This window comes from Cyprinodon variegatus, unplaced genomic scaffold (assembly GCF_000732505.1).
Source record: "Cyprinodon variegatus isolate N-32 unplaced genomic scaffold, C_variegatus-1.0 Scaffold735, whole genome shotgun sequence".
Lineage (NCBI taxonomy): Eukaryota > Metazoa > Chordata > Actinopteri > Cyprinodontiformes > Cyprinodontidae > Cyprinodon > Cyprinodon variegatus.
Window position 1 is genome coordinate 386,781 of NW_015151188.1, and position 21,079 is coordinate 407,859.

Genomic DNA, 21,079 nt, shown 5'->3' on the forward strand with positions numbered 1-21,079 from the left:
GTAAAAAAGCCACAGAGTTTTGTTTTTAAATCCTAAAAATCTACAATGCCCTTTTAGATGCCTTTCATTCTTCCCTTTTAACATTGATCATATCATCTATTCTTTTTTTTCTTTAATACAATAAAGTGAGCGTTTTGGGGGTTTGATTCTCAGTAATCTTATCAGCAGTGATTCAGTGTTCCCTGATGGCCCTCGATGCTCCACCAAACACACATATCTACATCCACATACTCCGATAGACACTAGCCAGAGGATTCCCACTCATGCGATGATGACACCACGGACAGGCGCCACTCTGCCTCTATAAAGTCTGACTCCTCTGCTGTCTAACAGAGATGGACATTACAGGACCTCCCCGTCACTGCTTGATATCATTTGTTCCTGGAAGCTGACTCCTGCATGAAAGAGATGAATTACCTTATTTGAAATGATCATTTATGAGCTTCTGAAACAGTTGTTATCTTTTCCCCATCAAGCAAACCTGACATATCATCATCAGCATGTTGGATTTGTTGAATTTTTCAGTTTGCAAAAAAAAAAAAAAAAAAGTTTCCCTGAAAAAGCCTTTGTGCACCTGTAAGTCGTTTATAGATACGCCCTCAGTTCCAGTAAGCGGGAATGACCTTATATGATAACGGATTTGTCTGTTATTGTGCTTTTGCTGAGGTCTGCAGAACTGCCTGTGCTGAGGACACTTGCAACTCATGCTTGACTTGTTTCATTCACAATTTGAGGGTGTTTAGAATCTTTAGAAACTAACTTTTCAAGTCTTGTGCTCTTTGATCATAGGGTTTTAGTAATGATAAAATATGTTAACAGACTTATCATTAAATCAAATCTGCACTTTGGGTTTGCATTCAGATGCTCGTGAGAGGCTCACCTTCCTTATTAGCCTAATCAGGCAATAATTGCCTCTGAGTTAAAGATGGAAAATGACATTCTAATTAATTGTTGTTGCGAGAGCAGCAGACATGAAATTGAATATTGCAGACAAAACAAAGAAACAAAAAGCAGGTGCCCAGTCTAGTAGGGAGTCAGTCTCTAAATAAAATGATCATTAAATGGTGGTCCAGGCCCATTAAACATTGCAGTAAGCGGCGCTGTGTGAGGAGCGGCCAGCTCCACAGCGCAACACTGTTTACACTACAAATGCGGTTGAGTTACACCATGTACAGTAAAATGGGCCTGACTGCCAGTAACTCTAGTCACTTACCAACAAAAGCATCATTTCCTGAAAGCTCCTCCCCTCCTCCCTTCCCTCCCCACCCCACCCCTCCCTTGCTCGCTCACTCGCTCGCTCTCCCACCACCTTTCTACACAGAAAGAAACTAGTCCACAATCACTATCAGTGAGCCCTGTTTGCAAATACCTGACAGCAGGAAGCATGTTTTAGGCGTGCTCGTGTCTCCATCTGTGAGGACATCCGAGTGTCTGTCTGGGCAAGCAAAGCTGTGTGAGGGTTGTGGCAGATGTCTGTGTTACTACAGGAAGGAGCAGTCAGGGTCCAATATGAGGTGGTAACCCACCAGCTGTGAGGTGGTCAGCAGCTCTTTGGCTTCCTCATGGAAGCGGCTGGAGGATTCAAGGAGTTGAGGTGAACCAGGAGCCTATGTTGTGTATATTTTCACTCTCCCCGTACCGTAGCGGTTGGACCCATGTCTCTCATGCAGCTCTGGACTAAATTATATGCTCAGCTGGGACGCCCGCTTCCTAAGGTACGGGTTCTGCTGGCTTCTTTTTTTCTGGCAATCTCTATGAAGTTTACTGAGTCACTGTGTATTTAACATGTCTTCTGTTGAACTGCTTGAGTAAATAGTTTTTAATGTGTTTTTTTAGAAAGCGACATTTAAGAAGCTTATTATTAATGAATGCATGTGTTGGTAATTTCGACTTCCTTAAATTAATTGTGAAAATACTTCCTTATGCTCACAGGGCTGAGTGAGGATTTCTTCTCAGTCTGTATAATATGTCTGTACCTTTCATAAATATAGTTTTCATCAGAAATGCACATACCGTAGTATAGTATAGTACAGCTGGAACATGTCTGGACATGGCAAAAGTTTCTTTATTTCTACTAGATTTTAATGATCACCTTAAGTCTGTTATTTTGAAGCCACTTACGATTCATTGTACACTGAAAGATATTTGCTTTTTATAATCGCCAGTTTTTTCCAAGTTGCTATTTTTTTTACACCAAAAATATTTTTTAACAAATCCAAAAATGTCTCTAATGAAAAGAAAAAAAAGACAAAAAAAAAAAATTGTGTCATTAGACTAATAGAAAGCTGCAGCAGCCGGTAAGCTCTGTTACTTGTGTTTTTTTTTGTTTTTTTTTTTTTAATTATATAGGTTAATAAAGCTTTCAGTCATTTACAGCATTTTGAAATAAAGTACACAATATTACAGATATCAGTGAATTCATCCTTATCTGTTTTTGTTTTTTCATCCCAGAAAACATAAGAGAAGTACATCACGGCAAAAAACATGCCTAATGTTAGACATGCCTAATGTTAGACATCTGAAGCTTTACAGAAAAAAAGAATGCATTTACTTAATCATATTTAGTTACTTAAACACAGTTATTTCATTTTAGCAGGGTAGGACACAAAGCAAATGTGTTAAAGTAACTGAATATGATTAAGTAAATGCTGAAAGCAGTTGCATTATTTTTTCAGTGTTGGATGTTGGTTTACTTCCTGTGAAAAAGAACACACATTTTGTATTATTGGTTTTAAAACCAAAAACATTTACTTAAAAGAGTTAAAAGTGCTGAGTGAAGGTTAGCCTGTAATTTACTGAATTAGGTTAGATCTCTTGGTGGCTGGACTCTGTCCTGTCAACTCCTCTGATCGGTTTAGATCCTTCAATCCAAACCAGGAACTCTGATAAATAATTAGCTGCCTTGTTCCTAGCTTCCTTACAGTAAGTGCTACAACCTGATACTTTCTCAGGCTCAATTGCACTGTTGATTTTCTGATCAACTGTTAATGTACGCCTTTGCTTTTATGTCTTTTTTTATTTTTATTTTTTTATAACAGCATCATCCGACACTTAGATGGCATTTCATGTCATCTTCTGATTTGTATGGGCAAACATTGCTGAGCCTGTTTCCACTTAACTCTGGAAAAAAAGTTATTGACTAATCTCCTCCAGAAAAAAATGTTTAAAAGTGAATTTGTAGCCTCACTCTGTCATCTTTAATTTGATTATCTCCAATTTGACTTTATTTCCTCTTCATTACATTTTCTTTACATGCTCCATAAAAGAAAAGTACCTTAAATCAACTTTGAGCATATCAACAATATTATCTCTTTCTAATTAAAAATTTTATCTTATAGTCGGCTACAATCTAATCTCTTCCTTAGAAGTTCATGTTATATTCTCTAAAATTGTCTTCATCTCTATCTTAAAAGTAATGGGTAGATTGGGTTGTAGTGGGTAAATTCTCTAGGTGGGCACATGCTGTTGGTTTCCTGGTATAACATCAAAACCTCAAGCATGACCCTGTGCGTGCAGCTTACGGGAAGTGCATAAACAATAATGGAGAAGATGAGTGAGAGCCATTGGGTGGGGGGTTGGGGAGGGGTCTGAAAGAAAGAAGTCAGGAGGATTGGTGCAAACTAAGCCGTATTTTTATTCTGTCAAGAAACTTTTCATCGCTGTAACCTTGCTTTGTGTGCAGGATTAGAGGACGGTGCTCCGGTGTCTTAAACCTAAACAGCAGATTTGATTTCTGAATACTTGGAGGTGGTTTTAGGTTCAGTGAACTACTTTATGATAATTATTACTGGACAGCAAGAGAAGAAAGCTGCTATGAAAGTGTCAGAATCCAGACATTATTTGAGCGTTTATCTGTGATGTTTTCTTTTTTTTCTACTCTGTAGTTGGCATTAGAATTAAACCTGGAAACAGAACTAAAATTATCTGTGTTTTTCTAGAATATCAGTTTAAAAGCTTCATTTGTCTCTAGAGCTCCCACATTCATTGACTTCTAAGTAGGATGTTTCACACTTTAGTTTGACCCGGATGACAGTATTTTAAAGTCTAAAACAAATCTGTTTTTTTTTTTGTTTTTTTTTTACTGTTTTGCTCTTTAACCTGCTGTCCTGCAACTCTGCCAGGGATAAAACCTTTAAGGTTTGACTCAGAGCCAACGTCCAGCCGTCATCGGCTTGTAAAAGAGAATCTTTGCTCCTTTTCATCTGATTCTTGGCTGTCACCTGGGTCTGCATTTACGGGCACTGAGCTCGCAGCTCTGAGTCACTCTGAGAAAGTGATCCTTTGACCACAGGTGTGTAAAAATGTGGGTGTTGGGTACATGGAGGTTACAAGTCCTGGTTTTAGGGTTATTTCAGGTAATAACTGAGACTGACCTGTTCATATTCATTTCATGTTAAATCTTATATTTCTTTCCTACTTAAAAAGAGCATTTGTAAAAGGAAAAAAAACCAAAACAAATAACTATAAAGTAGGCTTATTATATTCTGCGACCCCAAAATGTGCCTCTCTGCTGCTGTCTGCCTTCCCCTCCACTCGTTTCTCTGTGGTGACATGACCTTGGATCAGGTTTGCTCCAGTTATTGCTCAGACCGCAGATATGGGCAACTACAGTCCTGTTGCTATTTTCTTTCAGTCTTTTCTTGTGCTCATTTTTTGGTTGTTTTTACAAGAAATTAAAAAATTGGCTAAAAGAAATGGGTTTCCCTGTTAACTCCTATTCATAAGTCAGAAAAATATGGAGTCATGGCTAATTAATAAAGAGTTCCCTGATAGATGTCAAATGGAAACTGACTGCAATAAATTGTGTTTCTCTTATTTAATCCATTTCCTCAAAAGCTAGATTTTTAACAAGTTTTAATTAAATTCAATTCAGTTTATTTCTATAGCTCCAATTCACAACATATGTAATCTCAAGGCACTTTACAGTTTAACCAGATCATACAGTCAAATTGATTCGTTTTCTATGTAAGGAAAATCAGTTGATTGCATTGCATTGACTCAAAGGCAAAGCTATTCTGAGATAAATCAGAGAGTGCAGAATATTAGAGATTAAACTAACAGATTCTGCAGAGTGGGAGAGTAGAGATAGAATGACGCAGAATGAAGAAAAAGGCGTCCCTATGTCCTCCAGCCGTCTGGGCCTATAGCAGCATAACTATAGAGATAGCTCAGGATTTTGTGTTAGAATATGCTGCAGCTTTATTCTAAGCTTTGTCTCATATCAAACGGAAATACCAATTATTTTTATATCTGTTTGTTTACAGTCTTCTCTGTTTTCTCTGTCACATGTAGTAAATGTCACCCCTGCTCTGCAATAGTTTGTGTTGCGTGCTCTTTTAAAATGTCATGCTTGCCTCTGTCTTTATCACTTCTACACTCTTCTCACCTCCACTTCTGTCAGCTCTCTTGCTCTTACCAGACGCAGACAAATGTACACAGGTTGTCTTTTCCTTTTTTCATCTGCACTGAGTTAATATTTTCCAAAGTGAAGCAGACTCAGAGAAAACTGACTTGACTTTGTTATTTTTGGCTACAGTTGGTCATATTTCTTAGCTGTTCTGTTCACTGTTTAAATATAAAGATGTGTCGTAGGAATCATCAACTGTGACTTTATTAGAAAAGCTCTTTGTAAATATGAACCCTGATGTCTGTTTGTTGTGATGTCAGATAAAGGAATCCACACGAAACATTCTTGGGATGTTTTCATCCGTCTAGCTGCAAGGTCAAACTTGGTTTACCGTAAATGTGGAATTCAGTACATTTATTTCTTTTCAGTAGCCATTTTTATCAGGCTTGCAGGAGCATAATCCCTTGCCTGCTTTGCAGCATGTCTTATCTTTGTATTCCTTAGGTAAGGATTTAAATCTCTCTCCTCTTAAAGTTCCTTTTTGTGGGTGACTTCCTCTTGGCCAAACCAAATCCGCTACAGAATGTTTTTTTTTTTCCTGTGCTGCCTCGTTTCGGTCTACTTTTTTATTTTGCAGCATCCGTTCCTGACGCTACATGGTTTGCTTTGCCAGAGGAAGAACATGAGTTTTCTTCACTGTCTGAAAACCCAGTGCATTAAAGGAACATGCGATCCACGTTTCTAGCAATTTCTGCCTGTGAGCTTTAAATACGCCCTTAACGTTGGTTTTAAAAATAAAGTGATTTCTTTTCACTGTTTCAGATGATCTAATGTAATATTTCTAAACAAAAACGAAACAGTCTTACGGGTAGGAAATAAAATTGAAGACAGTGTCAAACGATAATACAAAAATCCTTTATATTTATTCACAGTTACAGTTGGATGGAAATATCCAAATCTATTCATAAACATTCGTACATCTTATAGCCACATTGGGAACGCATTCCTAATACTCAGGAATCAGATCTTACTCGTAAAAGTTTCAAAAATCTAGAAAAACATTGTTCTTGTCAACGTTCACATTTCAGATTGCTGAGACAACATTGTTAATTGAGAAATCCCATAATTTATCCCATTTATGTGTCTCCATGTTGCAGCTGCATACAGTTTATCCTCCAGTCCTTCCCTCTTGCCTAGTAGGAACATTGTGGATATGTGTTTGTAGGAGAAATTAGCGTTTTTCCTTTCTGTTATCCTGTTATTATGTGAAACCTGTGTTGCTGGTTGATATTCAAATTTCTAAAGTGCTTTTATATAATACACTATAAATCACATTTAATTTTTGTTATAGCATCTGATAGACCAAAATTGGTCATTTTTTCATTTATCTACAATTAGTCTCATTTATATTCTTAATGACTTTTATAGAAGTTTAAAACAACAGAGTATCTTCTGTATTTGTTGAATGCAACTTCTGGAACAGGATATCTGATTTCATTGTTCCTAGAGACCTCGGAAAAGTTGTTGGTATCAGGATTTTCATGTAATTACCCTAAAGATTTTTGCTGAGCTGATTAAATGCAAAAGAGGCATGCCATACTGCGTTCAGGCTCTTCTGTTGACAAAACTTGCAGCACTGGTCTTTGAACTTGCTTTGTCAGGCTGCTGCTCATAGGGACACTTGACAAGCTTCATTTTATTTTCCAGAACATTTGAAAACAGTGGAAAATTCCCAGGAGGAATGTAAGCAGCAAGCTTTCTCTGGTTTTCTGTTTAAAACTTGGCACTGCATGAAGGCCTGCTTGTCAGGAGGTTGTTGGACTGGGTATATGACTTCAATGGTCTGGGACACCCTGACCCGACTCACTGTGTGTCACTTAATAACACTATTAGGTGGACTTCTTACTGTTGAGAAGTTTAAAAAATGAAACTTCAAAACCACTCATTATTCCTGTGTTTCAGTCAAAGAAAATATTTCTGGTAAAATGTGATGACATTTAGAATTTGTTTTAGCTCTGAAGTTGCTAAAATGATGTCTTTTTGTTGGCTGTGGAAGATATTCAAGTCTTTGAACAAAATGAATTGTTTTGGCCAAAAAAGAAAAAAAAAAATGAAACAGTAGCTGCCAGACAGCCTGGCTCTTTGGGCCCATCGCAGGAAAACCTGATTTCTGTCACATCAAAGATGATTCATACCATCCAGGAAACTTTTTCAGTGAAGAAGGCCACACGCCATTAGTTTAGCTCTCAAGTTAACCAAAAGCAGCATGTTGGCACAACTGGTCTCAACTTTCCAGCTTCGCTCAGAACTCATTTATCTCCAACTTCTAAACAATTTCCTTAGAAATATCTGCAAAATCTGTTGCCTTTTATTGAAATTTTATGGAGAATCGCAAATAATTGTTAAGTGGAAGAAGGGAAAGGATAGTTTAATACATGAATAAAGTAAAACCTTGACATTTAAATCTATTCCTCCTCCTTTAGTCTAATACCCTAAAATAAAATCTACTTAACCAGCTGCTTTAGACTCCACATTTTTTTTCCATTTTAGAATTAACCCGAGTGTTTCTTAGAGAACTTTAAACAATAAACCAAATTATGTAGATCAAGGAACATGCATGAAAGTTTTGGTATAAAAAACAAAGAAGACTAGATCAGAGTTAGCTTTGGATGTCTGATGCATCATTGTGAGTCCATCATCCAAAAACTGGCAGGATCAATAGAGAAGCAGCCAGACTCCTTTAATGAAATGTTAGAAAAGGGTTTTCCGACATCAGTCTTCAAGCATAGGTGTCCTGCAGGTTTTAGCTTTAACACACCTGACTCAGACGATTCCAGTTTAGCACAATCCTGTTCATCAGTCACCTCTGGAAATCAGGTGTGCTGAAAATGCTATCTGTGGTTGAAAACTAAATCTCTGTATCACTCCGAACACAACATTCCCAGAGACAAACAGGTGTTTATTACCTGTAAAGGTTGGTGCCATCCTAAAAGGTTTGAACCGACCAGAGATGATAGAGCTGTGTGGACAGCTGAGTGTAGCCTGATCCTGACAGAAAACCAGAGGAGAAAAACTACTTCTGTTCCTTAGACCAAACTCACTTCATGAAGAGACACACAGACACACAATCCATCAGTTCAGGTTTGAGGACTGAATAGCCAAGGTCAAAAGCTGGAGGGAGCCCAGGACAGGAGCAGTTTCAGCAGTTAGCCGTAGGGGGCAGTGTGGGACATATTACAGCCCTGTGTTCAGCCACCCCGCACAAACACACACAGAGAAACCGCAGAAACCTGCAGATGAGATATCGGGGCGCCTACCCAGCTTGCTTTCAAAGTCTCGACTCGCCTACATCGCAAACTGCTGCTACTTTTCTGCTGCATTTGTAGATATCGATCTCATGACCAGACAAGTTTAACTCACATCCCCTGTCTCTGTTGCTGTTCTCTCAGCCACTATTTTCTACTGAATTTAGAGATAATAAGTGTCAGGTTTGATAGATGGTGCTGCTGTGACAAAACACTCTGGAAGAACAAACATGAAGAAAACCCAAAACACCAGAGGGAAGAACAAACAGAGCACGTTGGATTAAAGTGTTTGGGGATGTTGTGTGTACAGACTGCATGCTGAGGTCACTGTAAGTGTGTGTTCAGAGTGTGTATGCTTCTCAGAGTGGGTGTGCAGGGGGAAAGGGGGTGGCATTGGTGAGTTGTTTCCTGGCCTTGTAAAAGCAGCCTAGCTGGCAGTGTGTAGGAGGGGAAAGCCCTGGCCTGGCCTGGTACGGCCTGAGCTCAAACCTCACACTTTGGCCCTGCACTGAACCAGGTCACTGAGTTTAACAGGGTGTGGCACAGAACTGATAAACATTGGTCCCTACCTGAGGTCCACTTTCCTAAACATTCAAGAGGATTGTAGCTTTTATTGAGTAGAGCTAGAGATTCACCAATCAGGGGTTTTCTGGTACAGATTTCCTGTTTTCTGTGAGATCTGATCTGCTGATACTGATCCTGACTGATTCAGATTCGATATTCTAAGGACTCTTAACACAAAATAAACAAAGTTTCTGCTTTATTTAGCAAAAAACTGAAGGAAAACTATGATTTTTCAGTATATAAGCTGCAAGTATTTTGAGATAATGATCTCTTGGGAATTGGTAGTGACGTCCCTGAAAAAATATATCTTTTATATCTCCAAGGAGGATGAAAGCACCGTTTTTATTTGCTAAACTGTAAATTCTAAAATGCCAAAGTATTTTTTTTTTCTCTGATAGGAAGGAGAACTAGATTGGAATGAAGGTTTGGAAAAGCATTGTAAGAAATTAGAGCTGCAGTATTTCCATTTAAGGCAGCAGCTGAGCTTATCAGCGCTATGTCATATCTGTGTCACTGTACGAGGAACGAGAGACAGCTTCTCCCATAGCAACTGGGAGGGCTCCCAGTTTGGTTCACATTCATTGTCTTTGTTAGCTGAGTTAACTTTTTTTTAACTAAAATAAGGAAAGTGGTGTACCACAGGTAACATTATCTGAACATCTATAGATTAAACTAAACATTTAGAAATGATTTCCAATAGTAAATGTTGTATGAATTTTAAAATAAGATTGCATATGTAGAAGTTCTACATAGATTTGCTTTTATTCTTTTACCGAAAATAATAAATAAAAGCAATTCAACTGTAATATAGAGAGTATACAATTAATTGTGGAAAAATGTACCTCAGAAATATTACAATCAAGCCTAGCTTTAGATTTTTTTACGACCCTTTTATCTTTTTTTTCATAGATATTTATCTTGATCTTTTATTTCATTTGAACCTACTTTTTCTGCAAGTTGATACTTTGTTTCTTTGATTTAAAACAGCTTCTAAAGACGGTTACATTCTGTCTACTATAGCAAAGCAGTAAGTTTTTACAGAGTGTTACACGTATTACTTCATACCTCCACCACATTAGTTATGAAGCAGACTAAAAGGGGGGAGGGGCGCATGAATAAAGTTTTTTTCTTTTCTTTGATGTTGTCAGTTATCCATTCAGCCATCCTTTGTTTTTATTATGACTACTAAATCCTTATCCAGGAGTTGTTGGGTGAGAGACAGGGTGAACTCTGGGCAGGTCATCACAGAATGACATAGAGCCCATTCCTACAGGCCGTAAAACCCGTTTAAACAATCGGGAACAATCGGCTTTTAGTGGCAGTGGGAACAGCTCACCGACGCGTGTCTACCGGGTTAAACAGGTTAAACGACTTGGGACACAGACCACTCAGCTTCTAGGGGAGGTTAGACCACCTTTTTTTTATCAGTGGAAAGGGAACCAAATGCTGATTGTAAGCGGGTCAACCCAAGTTTGAAAAACACACGTTAACCTGCTATTTTCAGTGGAAAAGAGGCTTTAGAGACATGCATGCAGAGGGGGGCATCCAAAGTCTATACAGTGAGGCACTGGGCAGGATTCAAGCTGAGGACCCTGTTGTTCTAAGGCTCCTAAATAGGTCACCATTCAGTCATTAGAAACAAAGGTCTTATTAAGACACATGATTCATCCAACTGGCCTGTGAATTTGCCTTGTAGTAATTATTTAAATTGTAGGTTTGTTATAAGTTAAAACTAATTAAGTCAAATCATTTTTTATGACCTCTCAAAAGCTGCAAAAACATTCTCCAGCCCAATATGACGAAGAACCATCAGCTAAAAAGAATAATCCTTCTCCCCTTTTTGACAATCCACATGTTATTTGTGAATTGCAAAGTGTTTGGGACCATTTGTGCACAAGACATCCAGCAGCTTCACAGTAATCAAACTCTTAATATGAAGATTTATGATCCACCTCTGATTCTTAGAGCTGATAAACTGCACCTTCTTTCACAGCCAAAAAAAAAAAAACTGCAGCTTTGCAAGTATCTTGCAAGCAGGGGAAACTTGTTCTTGTCTGTGTGTGCAGGCGTTAATCATCAGCAAGCAGATGAGTGGTGGTAGCACTTGGAAAGTGCTGCGTTCATGGACATGTTTTTCCCCAGTGATGGATCTGTATGAAAAACGGCGCTGGTTAATGCTGGTGGCTTGAAAATACACAATAGAGGAGAAACTAAAATAGAAAAGAAACGAGTAAAAGGCCAGACTACAGAGCGAACAAATGAGAGGAGAAAAAACAAGAAAACGTGTCTATGGGCTTCCAGGCACATTCAACTGGACCTATTCGTTAGGCTTTCAAACAGAGTTACTTCCCAGAAAGCAACAACGAAAAAAACATTTGCATATATTTGCAGGTCATGAATTTTGTGCACAGCACAAAAAGAAAAAAAAAAAAAAAAGGATGACAGAGAAGGAAAGGAAGGATTATAAGTTAGATGACTGCAAGCTGTGTGCTATGGAAGCAGACAGATTAGCATCGGGCCAGTTGGAATTCAGGCCTTATCTTTGCTTGGCAGGGCCCACTCACAGGAGCAGTAAATGAAGTAGTCCTGGGTACGAGCCTGCGGCGGGGCAAACACTGCTGTCTCTGTCACACCCGGCTGCACAACCCGATTAGCATGACACTCAAATTTGGACGTCTCCTGCTGCAAATCTCTGATTTCTCAAGTTGGCTGAATTAATAACAGAGCTGTACACAGAAGAATGACTGGAATCTGTAATGACTTTACTGCCAACGGTCGTCATACTGACAGCGACAGCAGTCATAGAATGGAGGTTTCCCTCAGCAGAAACTTGTGGTATGCGTGGTTCAGTTTTAACCCTGCTGTTATTTTGATTATTTATAATCTGTAGTTCTTTGTTAATATTTGATTTTAATTCCAATTTCTAAAGATATTTAATTTCCCTTTGGGATTATTTAAGTATTTTTGAATTAAATTGAGTTACCCTATTCTTTATTAAACTCTTCTTCTTCTGCATTTAAAGTGCAAGGAGTGGCTGCCAACAAAGATAGGGATGAAATGTGAGATTAATAATGAGATTAATTTAAATCCATGGACAGGAGATGGGTAGAACCTAACAGGCTGCATAGATTAGTCCTATGTTTTAACACAAAAGCTGCTCTGGTACCACCCGGTGATATCCTTGACAGACCAACCCTGTAGTGTTCCAGCAGCTTTCATGTCTGGTCTTGCCCTCAGGAAGTGAACCCAGTAAAATAAAAGACAGGGGAAAAAATGGTGATGAAATGATGTAGAAACCATACCGGTCATCAGAAAACACCTAAAACTGAGGCTTTTCTCTCCCATATGAAAGCTACATGTAAAAGCCACACAATGTTTATCCTGGGCTCTTCATCTCCTTTCTCCATATCACCTTATCTGTCCCATTTCAGCATGACGTTGTCATGTTGGCATGTAGAGCTCGAGGTTTCCTCTTCTCAGGAATGTGAAACAATTCTGACGAACTGAGTTACATCGAACAAGCAACTATGACAGCATCCTACTACCTTCTTACCAGCAGATTGTTAGAAGTGATTCAGTATGACCACCCATCACTGTCTCTAGAGATTTTAATTCTTCATCCTGTCTTTAAAGCCATTTAAGGTTATTTTGCAGAAAACAATACAGAGAATTTAGCACCATCACTTACAATACTAGCAAAGACGTATACGTATATCTATAATGAATTTTATGTCATAAACAGAGGTGTGAAAAGTATTAATGTTTATTACCGTACTCAAGTAAAAGTTTAAATCCTACTTTTTAAAAACACTTCTGTAGAAGGTACAGTATCAATTAAATCTTTTTACTCAAGTAAAAGTGTGTGCAATTTTTTAAAACTACTTAAAGTATAACAGTAAAAGTAATGCAGGAAGAAAAGTTCAGGAGCGATGCTTTAAACTTTATACTGGTTGCTGCACTACCCTATTAAAGGAACATTTTTCTACAATTCTGGATGATAACTTCCTTATACTTAATTTTTTTAATTTTATAACTATGGAAACCGTGTCAAATTTATCTTTGCATAATCTTGACAATTTATTTATTTTGGTTTGTGGTGAACAACATGTTCGGGCAGTCCAACCATAAAGAAGTTAATTGTCTGAAAGAAACAAATTATATATATATATATATATAAAAAATACAAATAGGCTATAACGAAAATGAGCTTACATGAAACCCACTAACAAGTCTATTTTAAATGTAAGGAGTATAAGTAGAGATACTGTAATTGCTAAACAATATAAGGAGTAGAAGTAAAAAGTTATCTAACAAATATTTACTCCAGATAGCCACAATTTCTACTTAAGTAAGGATACGTAAAAGTACTTGTACTTTGTTAGAGGACACCTCTGATCATAGAGAACCATAAGGTTCAGAAGTACTTAACTAAATCGAGAGCTACCAGAACACTTAAAAGCTATAAACACCATTACATGGCATTACAGCTTAGTGGCTAGATGGAGAGCTAATATTAGGTCCCACTAATGTAAATGTGATATTTTAACGTTTTTGAAGGGTTGGATTAGTCCCTCACAACAACCCAAGACTCAGATTGGGAAAAAAAACATCCCCACAGCATAATGATACTACTACTCTGTCCCACTGTTTACAAGTGGAGCACCGTCAATAACATCAAACATGTTTTTAGTTTTAAAATCACAAAGGTCATAATCGACTAGCAGCTGGATACTTGTCAAGCATCAGGGAACGTTTTAGCCCTTTAAACAAATATTAGCAAGCCATTACTGATTCAAACAGACTGACTGATTCTCCTCTCCATTTTCTGGCTAAAGGCTGTACATCGCTCTCCTCTTCCCTGGCCATTTTCTTTTTTTTTTTTATCTTCATGTCTCAACTAGAATCTTTCTGGTTTGTTTTTCACTCTCCCTCTGAAAAGTTAAGATAAGTTAAGTTGTTTCACAAGAGTCTCCATTTTGTTTACATCTTGGCTCTCATGAAATCACATGAGCTCACAGGAAGTGGTGCATTGCTCCCTTCAGCACAATAATCACAATGATATCCTGCAGTTTGTGATAGCCAATTATTTACAAAACCTTATAATGCTTGCATTTGTTAAGTTTATGGAACGGTTGGTGTGGGAATTTCCTTGCATCGTTCAGAGCAAACAGTAGAAGTACTATTTGATCAAGTTCCTCTCATGGACTAAACAGTCTCATTGGCTCGATCGTAAAGATCAATTTCTAAAAACAGCTTAGCAGACCTTTAACCGCCCCGACACATGCACACATCTATGTTTATACATCTCTGGGGGTTTTGGTGTGAATGTGGCCAAAAAAAAGGCTTTGGAAAGGATATGATTGGAGGTTGAACTGCAAGGCAGCCAGAGGTGAAATGACACACAAGGGCTCATTGTGCAAGGCTCCTTCTTTTCTGCTCCCTGTGGTCATTCTCATATATCTGCATGTGGACACGTGTTTAAAGAGGAACCAATTAGAGTTTGATTTTCCTTCAGCTCTTCTTACAAAGTTTGGTTACAATTTAGTTTTAAGAGCTTTAATAGAACAAGATATAGGGGAGCCATTGAAAATCTTTTTTCTAGTTATTGTTCTGTGAACATTAGGAGCGGAGACGAAGGCACTGAACATTTTAGTAAACTGAACTTTGCCAACATGTCAAGACAAAAGTCAAAAGACAAATTGTTTTGCAGACATTTGTTTTTATATTATTTAACATCTATTTTTAGCCAACACATTAATGTAGAGCCTTTTACTAATGAGATATTTTCCATATCCACTATAATCGATAAATAACAAGAGATTAAATGCTCAAAGATCCAAACTAAACAACTTTAATCCACTCCATACAGCCTTCCTGTTACCAGCTTATAATGTTGCTCTCACTTGATCTGTCTCAGCCTAAATAATAGACGCATCTCAAAGTGTCCAAAACAAAACAGTTACCATTTTAACAGCTTTTGTTATTTCTGCACCTCCCCTGGCCTCAATTTTGATGACAGCAGCTATATTAGCATGGCATATGGTGATGCATTAGCTGATCTGAAAAAAAAAAAAAAAATAGAAAAGTTTCCAACTGGGACCCATCATGAGTCATACCCTGCCAAGCTAAAATTAATCTTTAATTGAACTCGTTTTGCTTTGATGGCGGAGGACACACTGCTTCCCCCTGTCTTCATCTGTTTGCTTTGACCTGTTGACATGTTATTCTCATTGATAATCTCTGTCCATGTTGGAATAAACGCCTCCTTCCTCTCTCTCGTCTTCAGGACCTGTCCTGCATTGATGACCTCTCGACCTCTCTGTTCTCCTCTCCGGCGGACTCACTGTCCGAGTACGCTGATACCACGCCCTACATCAGCGCTAACCCCCAGGAACCACTGCCCTCCATCTGGGACATTAACACCAACACTAGTACCGCCACCACACAAGCACAGAGCCACTTAGAGGTCAGTGGCAAACACTCTCAGGGCATTATCAGTCACTGGAAAGATGCTAGCACCGTAACCTCCTTTAAAAGCTAATATGAGGACTTGTTTTCATAAGTTTATTGAAGAGAGAACTAGGAAGGAAGGTGTTAAAGAATAAAACATCAAACAATGGTCACACTCACCCTCTCTGGTTTCTCAGTTACCATAAAATCTAATCCTTCTGGAGGATATTTAATGCAACTGTTCCCATGCAGCTTTTTTGATCAACTTGAATAAAAAAAAAAGTAGTTAACTATCATTAATATCAAATGCTCACATACTTCTGAGCTGAAATGTTATTTCATGGAGGAAATTAACGTTCCCTTTCCACATTGTTTGTTGTGTAAAGGTAAAGGTTTAATTGACCTTTTTTATCTCCAGAGGAATAATAGTTAACATTTGCATCAACAGATACCGACATGGAAAAAACATCAGGTTGTAATTTATTTCTACCTCTTATAAAGGCTTTTAGGTTGTCTGGCCAATAAAAAAAAACAGTTATATATATCACCTATATTTCACATTTTCTATTAGAGAAACATTAACAGGGCTCTCAGGTTGCTCTCTTATTTTGTTGCTTCCCCCAAAAATGTATAATTTAGTTATAGGTAACAGATACATGATTTTTTAGCACGTCATTGACCTTAAATGCATTCTGCCTGTTAGAGGCCTGATGAATTAGATGGCTCCAATTATATTTTTGATAGGACTGGTCTTCATTGCTCAGCGGCGTCCTGCAGGCTTATATATTTTTCTTTTAATTCTGCCCTCATTTTCACCATCATATTTCCCAGACATGTGAAGCTCTAGCTTCTTTCTGTTGGTGCTGACTTTTCACTGCAAGACGTCCAAATTGCTTGTAATGATTTGTGTTATTCTTTTCTGCGCTTGTTGTTGTTTTTTTTGTTTTTTTTTGTTTATTTAATTAATTAAGCTTTCTGGTCTTTATTTGAGTTTTTCAGTATATCTTCATTTTATGTTTTTTTTGACAGCAGAATGGCACCAGCAGGTTTCAAGGCCTTACCAGTTTGGAAGACATTTCCGCTATAATCAGCACCCCATCTTTAGGATTCCAGGTAGCGACCATCTGATGTTCTAACCAAATGAGCCTCACTGTTATCAGTTCTCACTGTCACGCAGATACAAGCTCATCTGTGTATCTGACAACACGATTCTCATATTGTTAATACTTGTCTAGGGATCTTGTTTGGACACAGCAGTGTGAGCTGTGTCGACGCATTAGAGGAGAAAAAAAATCATCTTTCTCTCTTTTTTAAATAACATTTACTCAACAAAGCTTTAATTTTTTTAAACCATGTTTCTTTAACGATTCAAAGCATTATTTTATTCTGCTTTAAATAATCAAAACTTATAACGTTAAAAGTCTAAAAAGAAAGAAAGTGTTGTAAACAACTTGTTTGGGATGTTTCCAGGCTCAGGTAACGCAGTCCTCACCAGAGGAGGAAGAGGAGGCTGAAGAGGAGGAAACAGAAGAGCTGGGGCATGTCGACACATATGCTGAGTACAAACCCTCCAAATGTATGTCTAAATATCACAATCAAATTCCTTCTCATCTCTATGTTCCTGTGCCTTTTACACATTTCTAAGACTTTTTGTTTCCATCTTCAGCAACAATAGGAATTTCACATCCTGACATTGTTGTGGAAACCAACACACTGTCCAGCGTCCCTCCTCCTGACATTACCTACACTTTATCTATCCCTGAGTCAACTATTAACAGTGGTCTGCTGTCTGCACTGCAGCTGGAGGCCATCATCTACGCCTGCCAGGTGAGAACGCTAGTAAATAACCTTTATTAGCTCATTTTGAATTAGACCTTCATAGCTCTAGTTTTTACTTCTTTTGTACTCTCTCAGCAACACGAGGTGATCCTGCAGAACAAACAGAGAGCGGGCTTCCTGATTGGAGACGGGGCGGGTGTTGGAAAGGGGCGCACCGTGGCGGGGATCATTCTGGAGAACTACCTTAAGGGACGAAAAAAGTCACTGTGGTAAGAAGAATACGCTGCCTCTCTTTGCCTCTATAACAAGCCGCAATATTACGACCATAAACGAAATTTATGTGATAGAACAACTTAAACTACAGCAACTTTTTAATTTAAATTTTAAAAGGCATGTTGTGTTTTTATACTCATTAGAAAGCTTTTTATGAATCAAAGATTTTGGCAAGATGATGTGGCTTGTAGGCAGGGGGAAATGACACACCTAGAAATGAAACATGTTAGTGGCAGCATCATGCTTATGGGAATTTTTTCTTCAGCGAGAGAATGAGATAGAGATAGTGGATGCAGTGGACTTAAGACCGGCGCTCCGGTTCACCTATACCGACTGGCTGACAGCACTAAAGACAGAGGCGTAGAGTAACTAAGTACCTTTACTTTGTTACTGTACTGACGTCATTTTGCTGAGGTTCTGTGCTTTACACAGTATTTTTCTAAATCAAAACTACATTAGAGACATAAAATGTTTAGAACATTTTTATTAAAAAATCCTTAGTGCAACATCTAATGATAAAGTATTTTTACATTTGAATTGAACTGAAATGACTTTAAAATCTCAGAAATTGTTACATTCTTGAAAGGGATTGATTATGTGGATAAGAGAAGAAGAACTGTGCTCCTGGTTCTCACTTCTTTTTGGTCTGTGGTGATATTATACCACATTATTGTTTTTGAGGAGTATTCCTGTTTAGAAGTAGAAATATTTATTTCTTTTATTTCTCTGGAAGGATGAGAATGTTATTTATACCACTGCTTTTAGTTCTAAATATTGTCCTTAAACTAAAGTTTCAGCAAAACCTTTTTTGGTTATAAAATTTAGGAACTTAATTTTTTTTTTTTTTTTTTGCTTTAAGTAATTTTGACACAATGACTGTAATATTTTTTACATTTTATCGTATTGTTGGTTGTCTCATGCAGACAGCACAGCTGCGGATGTGCACTAATCTACACAGTAGCTTCTGTGGTAGTATGAGTTGTTATAGTTGCATGTTTTCTTAGGGCTGAAGCAAGTTTTCAATAAATTCTTATTGTTCTTATCCATGTGAAGCAAAGGAACCAACTAAATAAACTGTTTGTCTTTATTGTTTTTATGTACAAAGGTACCCAGTACTTTTACTTTCTCAATAATTGTGAGCAATTTTCTGACCTAAGTACTTTTCTTATGACTGACTTTCACTTTAATCAAAGTCGTTTTCTATTGTATTTTTACATTCACTTTGATTTTTCTGCTTTATACAGAATGCAATGGCTCCAATCAGAGAATATAAATCCGATTTTATTTGTGAAACACTTATAAAACAACCACAGCTTAACAAAGTTCTGTATAGAAAAAAATAAATAAAACATAAAACAGTACACATAAAAGACAAAACAGCTAAAACATAGATGAAAGTAACATTCACACAATTAAATCAATAAAGTTAAGTAAAAAAAATAAAACGATCTTATAAAGCCCACTGTCTTGTCAGGTGTTAAAATTCAAAGCGAAAACCTGGGTTTTTGCTCAAGCTTTAAAAACAGCTTATAGTCAGATGAAGTGCAGGACAGTTTGACTATTTAGGAATAAAATATCCATCTCTATCAAATGGTGAGGTGCCAAGATCTGGAATTTTATCAAAAGGTTGTTTAAATGTGAGGAAAACTTTGAAAGGTTTAAGCCTAAGAAATACTTTTGAAAACTACTAAAGGAAGTTTAAAAGCCCGGACACGCCGAATCTGATTTTGCGTCTTGTCGGAAGAGGTTGTGGTATTTAGCGCTTAATGAAAGTCAGTGGGGGATGATCACACCCGACACGACTTAATGCAAAGGGGGGTGCGTAGGTCAGACTGAGATAGAGCCCAGGTCTTCTAGTCGGATTATGCAGCACTTTAATGAGTCTGACAGAAGGAGAGACGCAGTTACAAAGTAAAACACATCTGCTTTGGGTGGAAATCCTAAATAAAATCTGTTAATCGCACGGGGAAAGACTCAGTTTTGGAGTGGAAGATTATGTGTATAGTAAGCAGGACAGACAGGTGCAAAAACAATGAATGAAACATAAAAAAATGTTTTGAGCCTTGCAAAAAAAACTAAATAATGAGGGGCAGACAGAGCAGGTAAGCATTGCGTATCTCTCTCACCTCTTTATGGAAAAAAAAAAGAAAAACTTTGATAAACTTCTCAGATCTCTCTCTGAGAATCACCTCTCTGTCTCAGTCACCATAGAAACCGTCCCACAGCATTTATTTCTAAGTTTTTCTTTTCTTTAGAAATAGATCTCATTATGTTTTTAATATGTTAATATTATTTATCTGTTCTGGTTGGAGATGCAGCACAGACTTTGCTTTATGAAACAGCCGGTGTGAAAAAAATCTACACAGATCTGCCCACCCTGCCTAGTTGGAGCCTCTCTATACGTAGTCAGTGTTACATACAGAAAAATCAGAGAATAAAAAGTTATACACAACCGGGGTGCATTAGATTAAGCTTAGCATGTTGTAACCTCAGAAACAGTGGTCTGACTCAAAGTTTTATATCTGTTCCTTCCCTCAGGTTCAGCATATCCAATGACCTGAAATATGACGCAGAGAGAGATCTCAAAGACATAGATGCACCAAATATTCCGGTGCATGCCTTAAATAAGGTGAGTCATTGGGAGGGGAGGAGAGTCAAAGTTAGGAAACACAAAATAATTCCTTTCTGTTGAATTTTGGTGTTACTTTTTTTTTTTTTTTTATCTTTGTATGTTTAAATGATTTTTATAGATAAAGTATGGAGACACAGCTACCTCAGAGGGAGTTCTTTTTGCAACTTATTCTGCGCTCATTGGAGAGAGCCAGGCGGGGGGGCAGCACCGGACACGGATTAAACAGATCCTGGACTGGTGCAAGCAGGACTTTGATGGAGTCGTATCCTTTCATCTGGAAGCTAAATTTTGTTCTTAAAAGGTCACTGCCACCCGTGTTTGTTGTTTACCCTTGACCTCTCGCTGCTATAGATTATTTTTGATGAATGCCACAAAGCCAAGAATGCCACATCCACCAAAATGGGCAAGGCAGTCCTGGACCTGCAGAACAAGCTGCCGCAGGCCAGAGTGGTGTACGCGAGCGCCACAGGTAAGGCTGAGGAAGAATCCTACCCTTGCCAAAGGAAATAGGACAGAGCTTGAAGCTGTACGTCCTCTTTATGTCGTCTAGGAGCCTCTGAGCCAAAGAACATGATTTATATGAGCCGCCTGGGAATCTGGGGCGAGGGCACACCCTTCAGAACCTTTGATGACTTCCTGCATGCCATTGAGAAGAGGTATGTGGATCGATTCGGAAAAAGCCAGACTTTTAAATCATTTCAAAGCTTTTTTTCCCATTAGTTAACCATG

General features: G+C 38.0%; 1 protein-coding gene across 4 annotated transcripts in view; it reads left to right on the forward strand.

Annotated features, from left to right (window-relative positions):
- The window catches only part of sbno2 (strawberry notch homolog 2 (Drosophila)), an 89,270-nt gene that overhangs the window by 50,606 nt on the left and 17,585 nt on the right, over positions 1-21,079 (forward strand). For 2 of the 4 annotated variants that reach the window (XM_015395296.1, XM_015395298.1), the window contains 9 exons: positions 15,503-15,682; positions 16,696-16,779; positions 17,137-17,242; positions 17,333-17,493; positions 17,581-17,714; positions 20,257-20,347; positions 20,469-20,612; positions 20,702-20,819; positions 20,901-21,006. In XM_015395296.1, coding sequence (XP_015250782.1) covers positions 15,503-15,682; positions 16,696-16,779; positions 17,137-17,242; positions 17,333-17,493; positions 17,581-17,714; positions 20,257-20,347; positions 20,469-20,612; positions 20,702-20,819; positions 20,901-21,006 — 1,124 coding nt within the window. Of the gene's footprint in view, positions 1-1,351; positions 1,716-15,502; positions 15,683-16,695; positions 16,780-17,136; positions 17,243-17,332; positions 17,494-17,580; positions 17,715-20,256; positions 20,348-20,468; positions 20,613-20,701; positions 20,820-20,900; positions 21,007-21,079 lie in introns of those variants that run through there. The other 2 variants (XM_015395299.1, XM_015395297.1) reach the window with 2 other exon arrangements.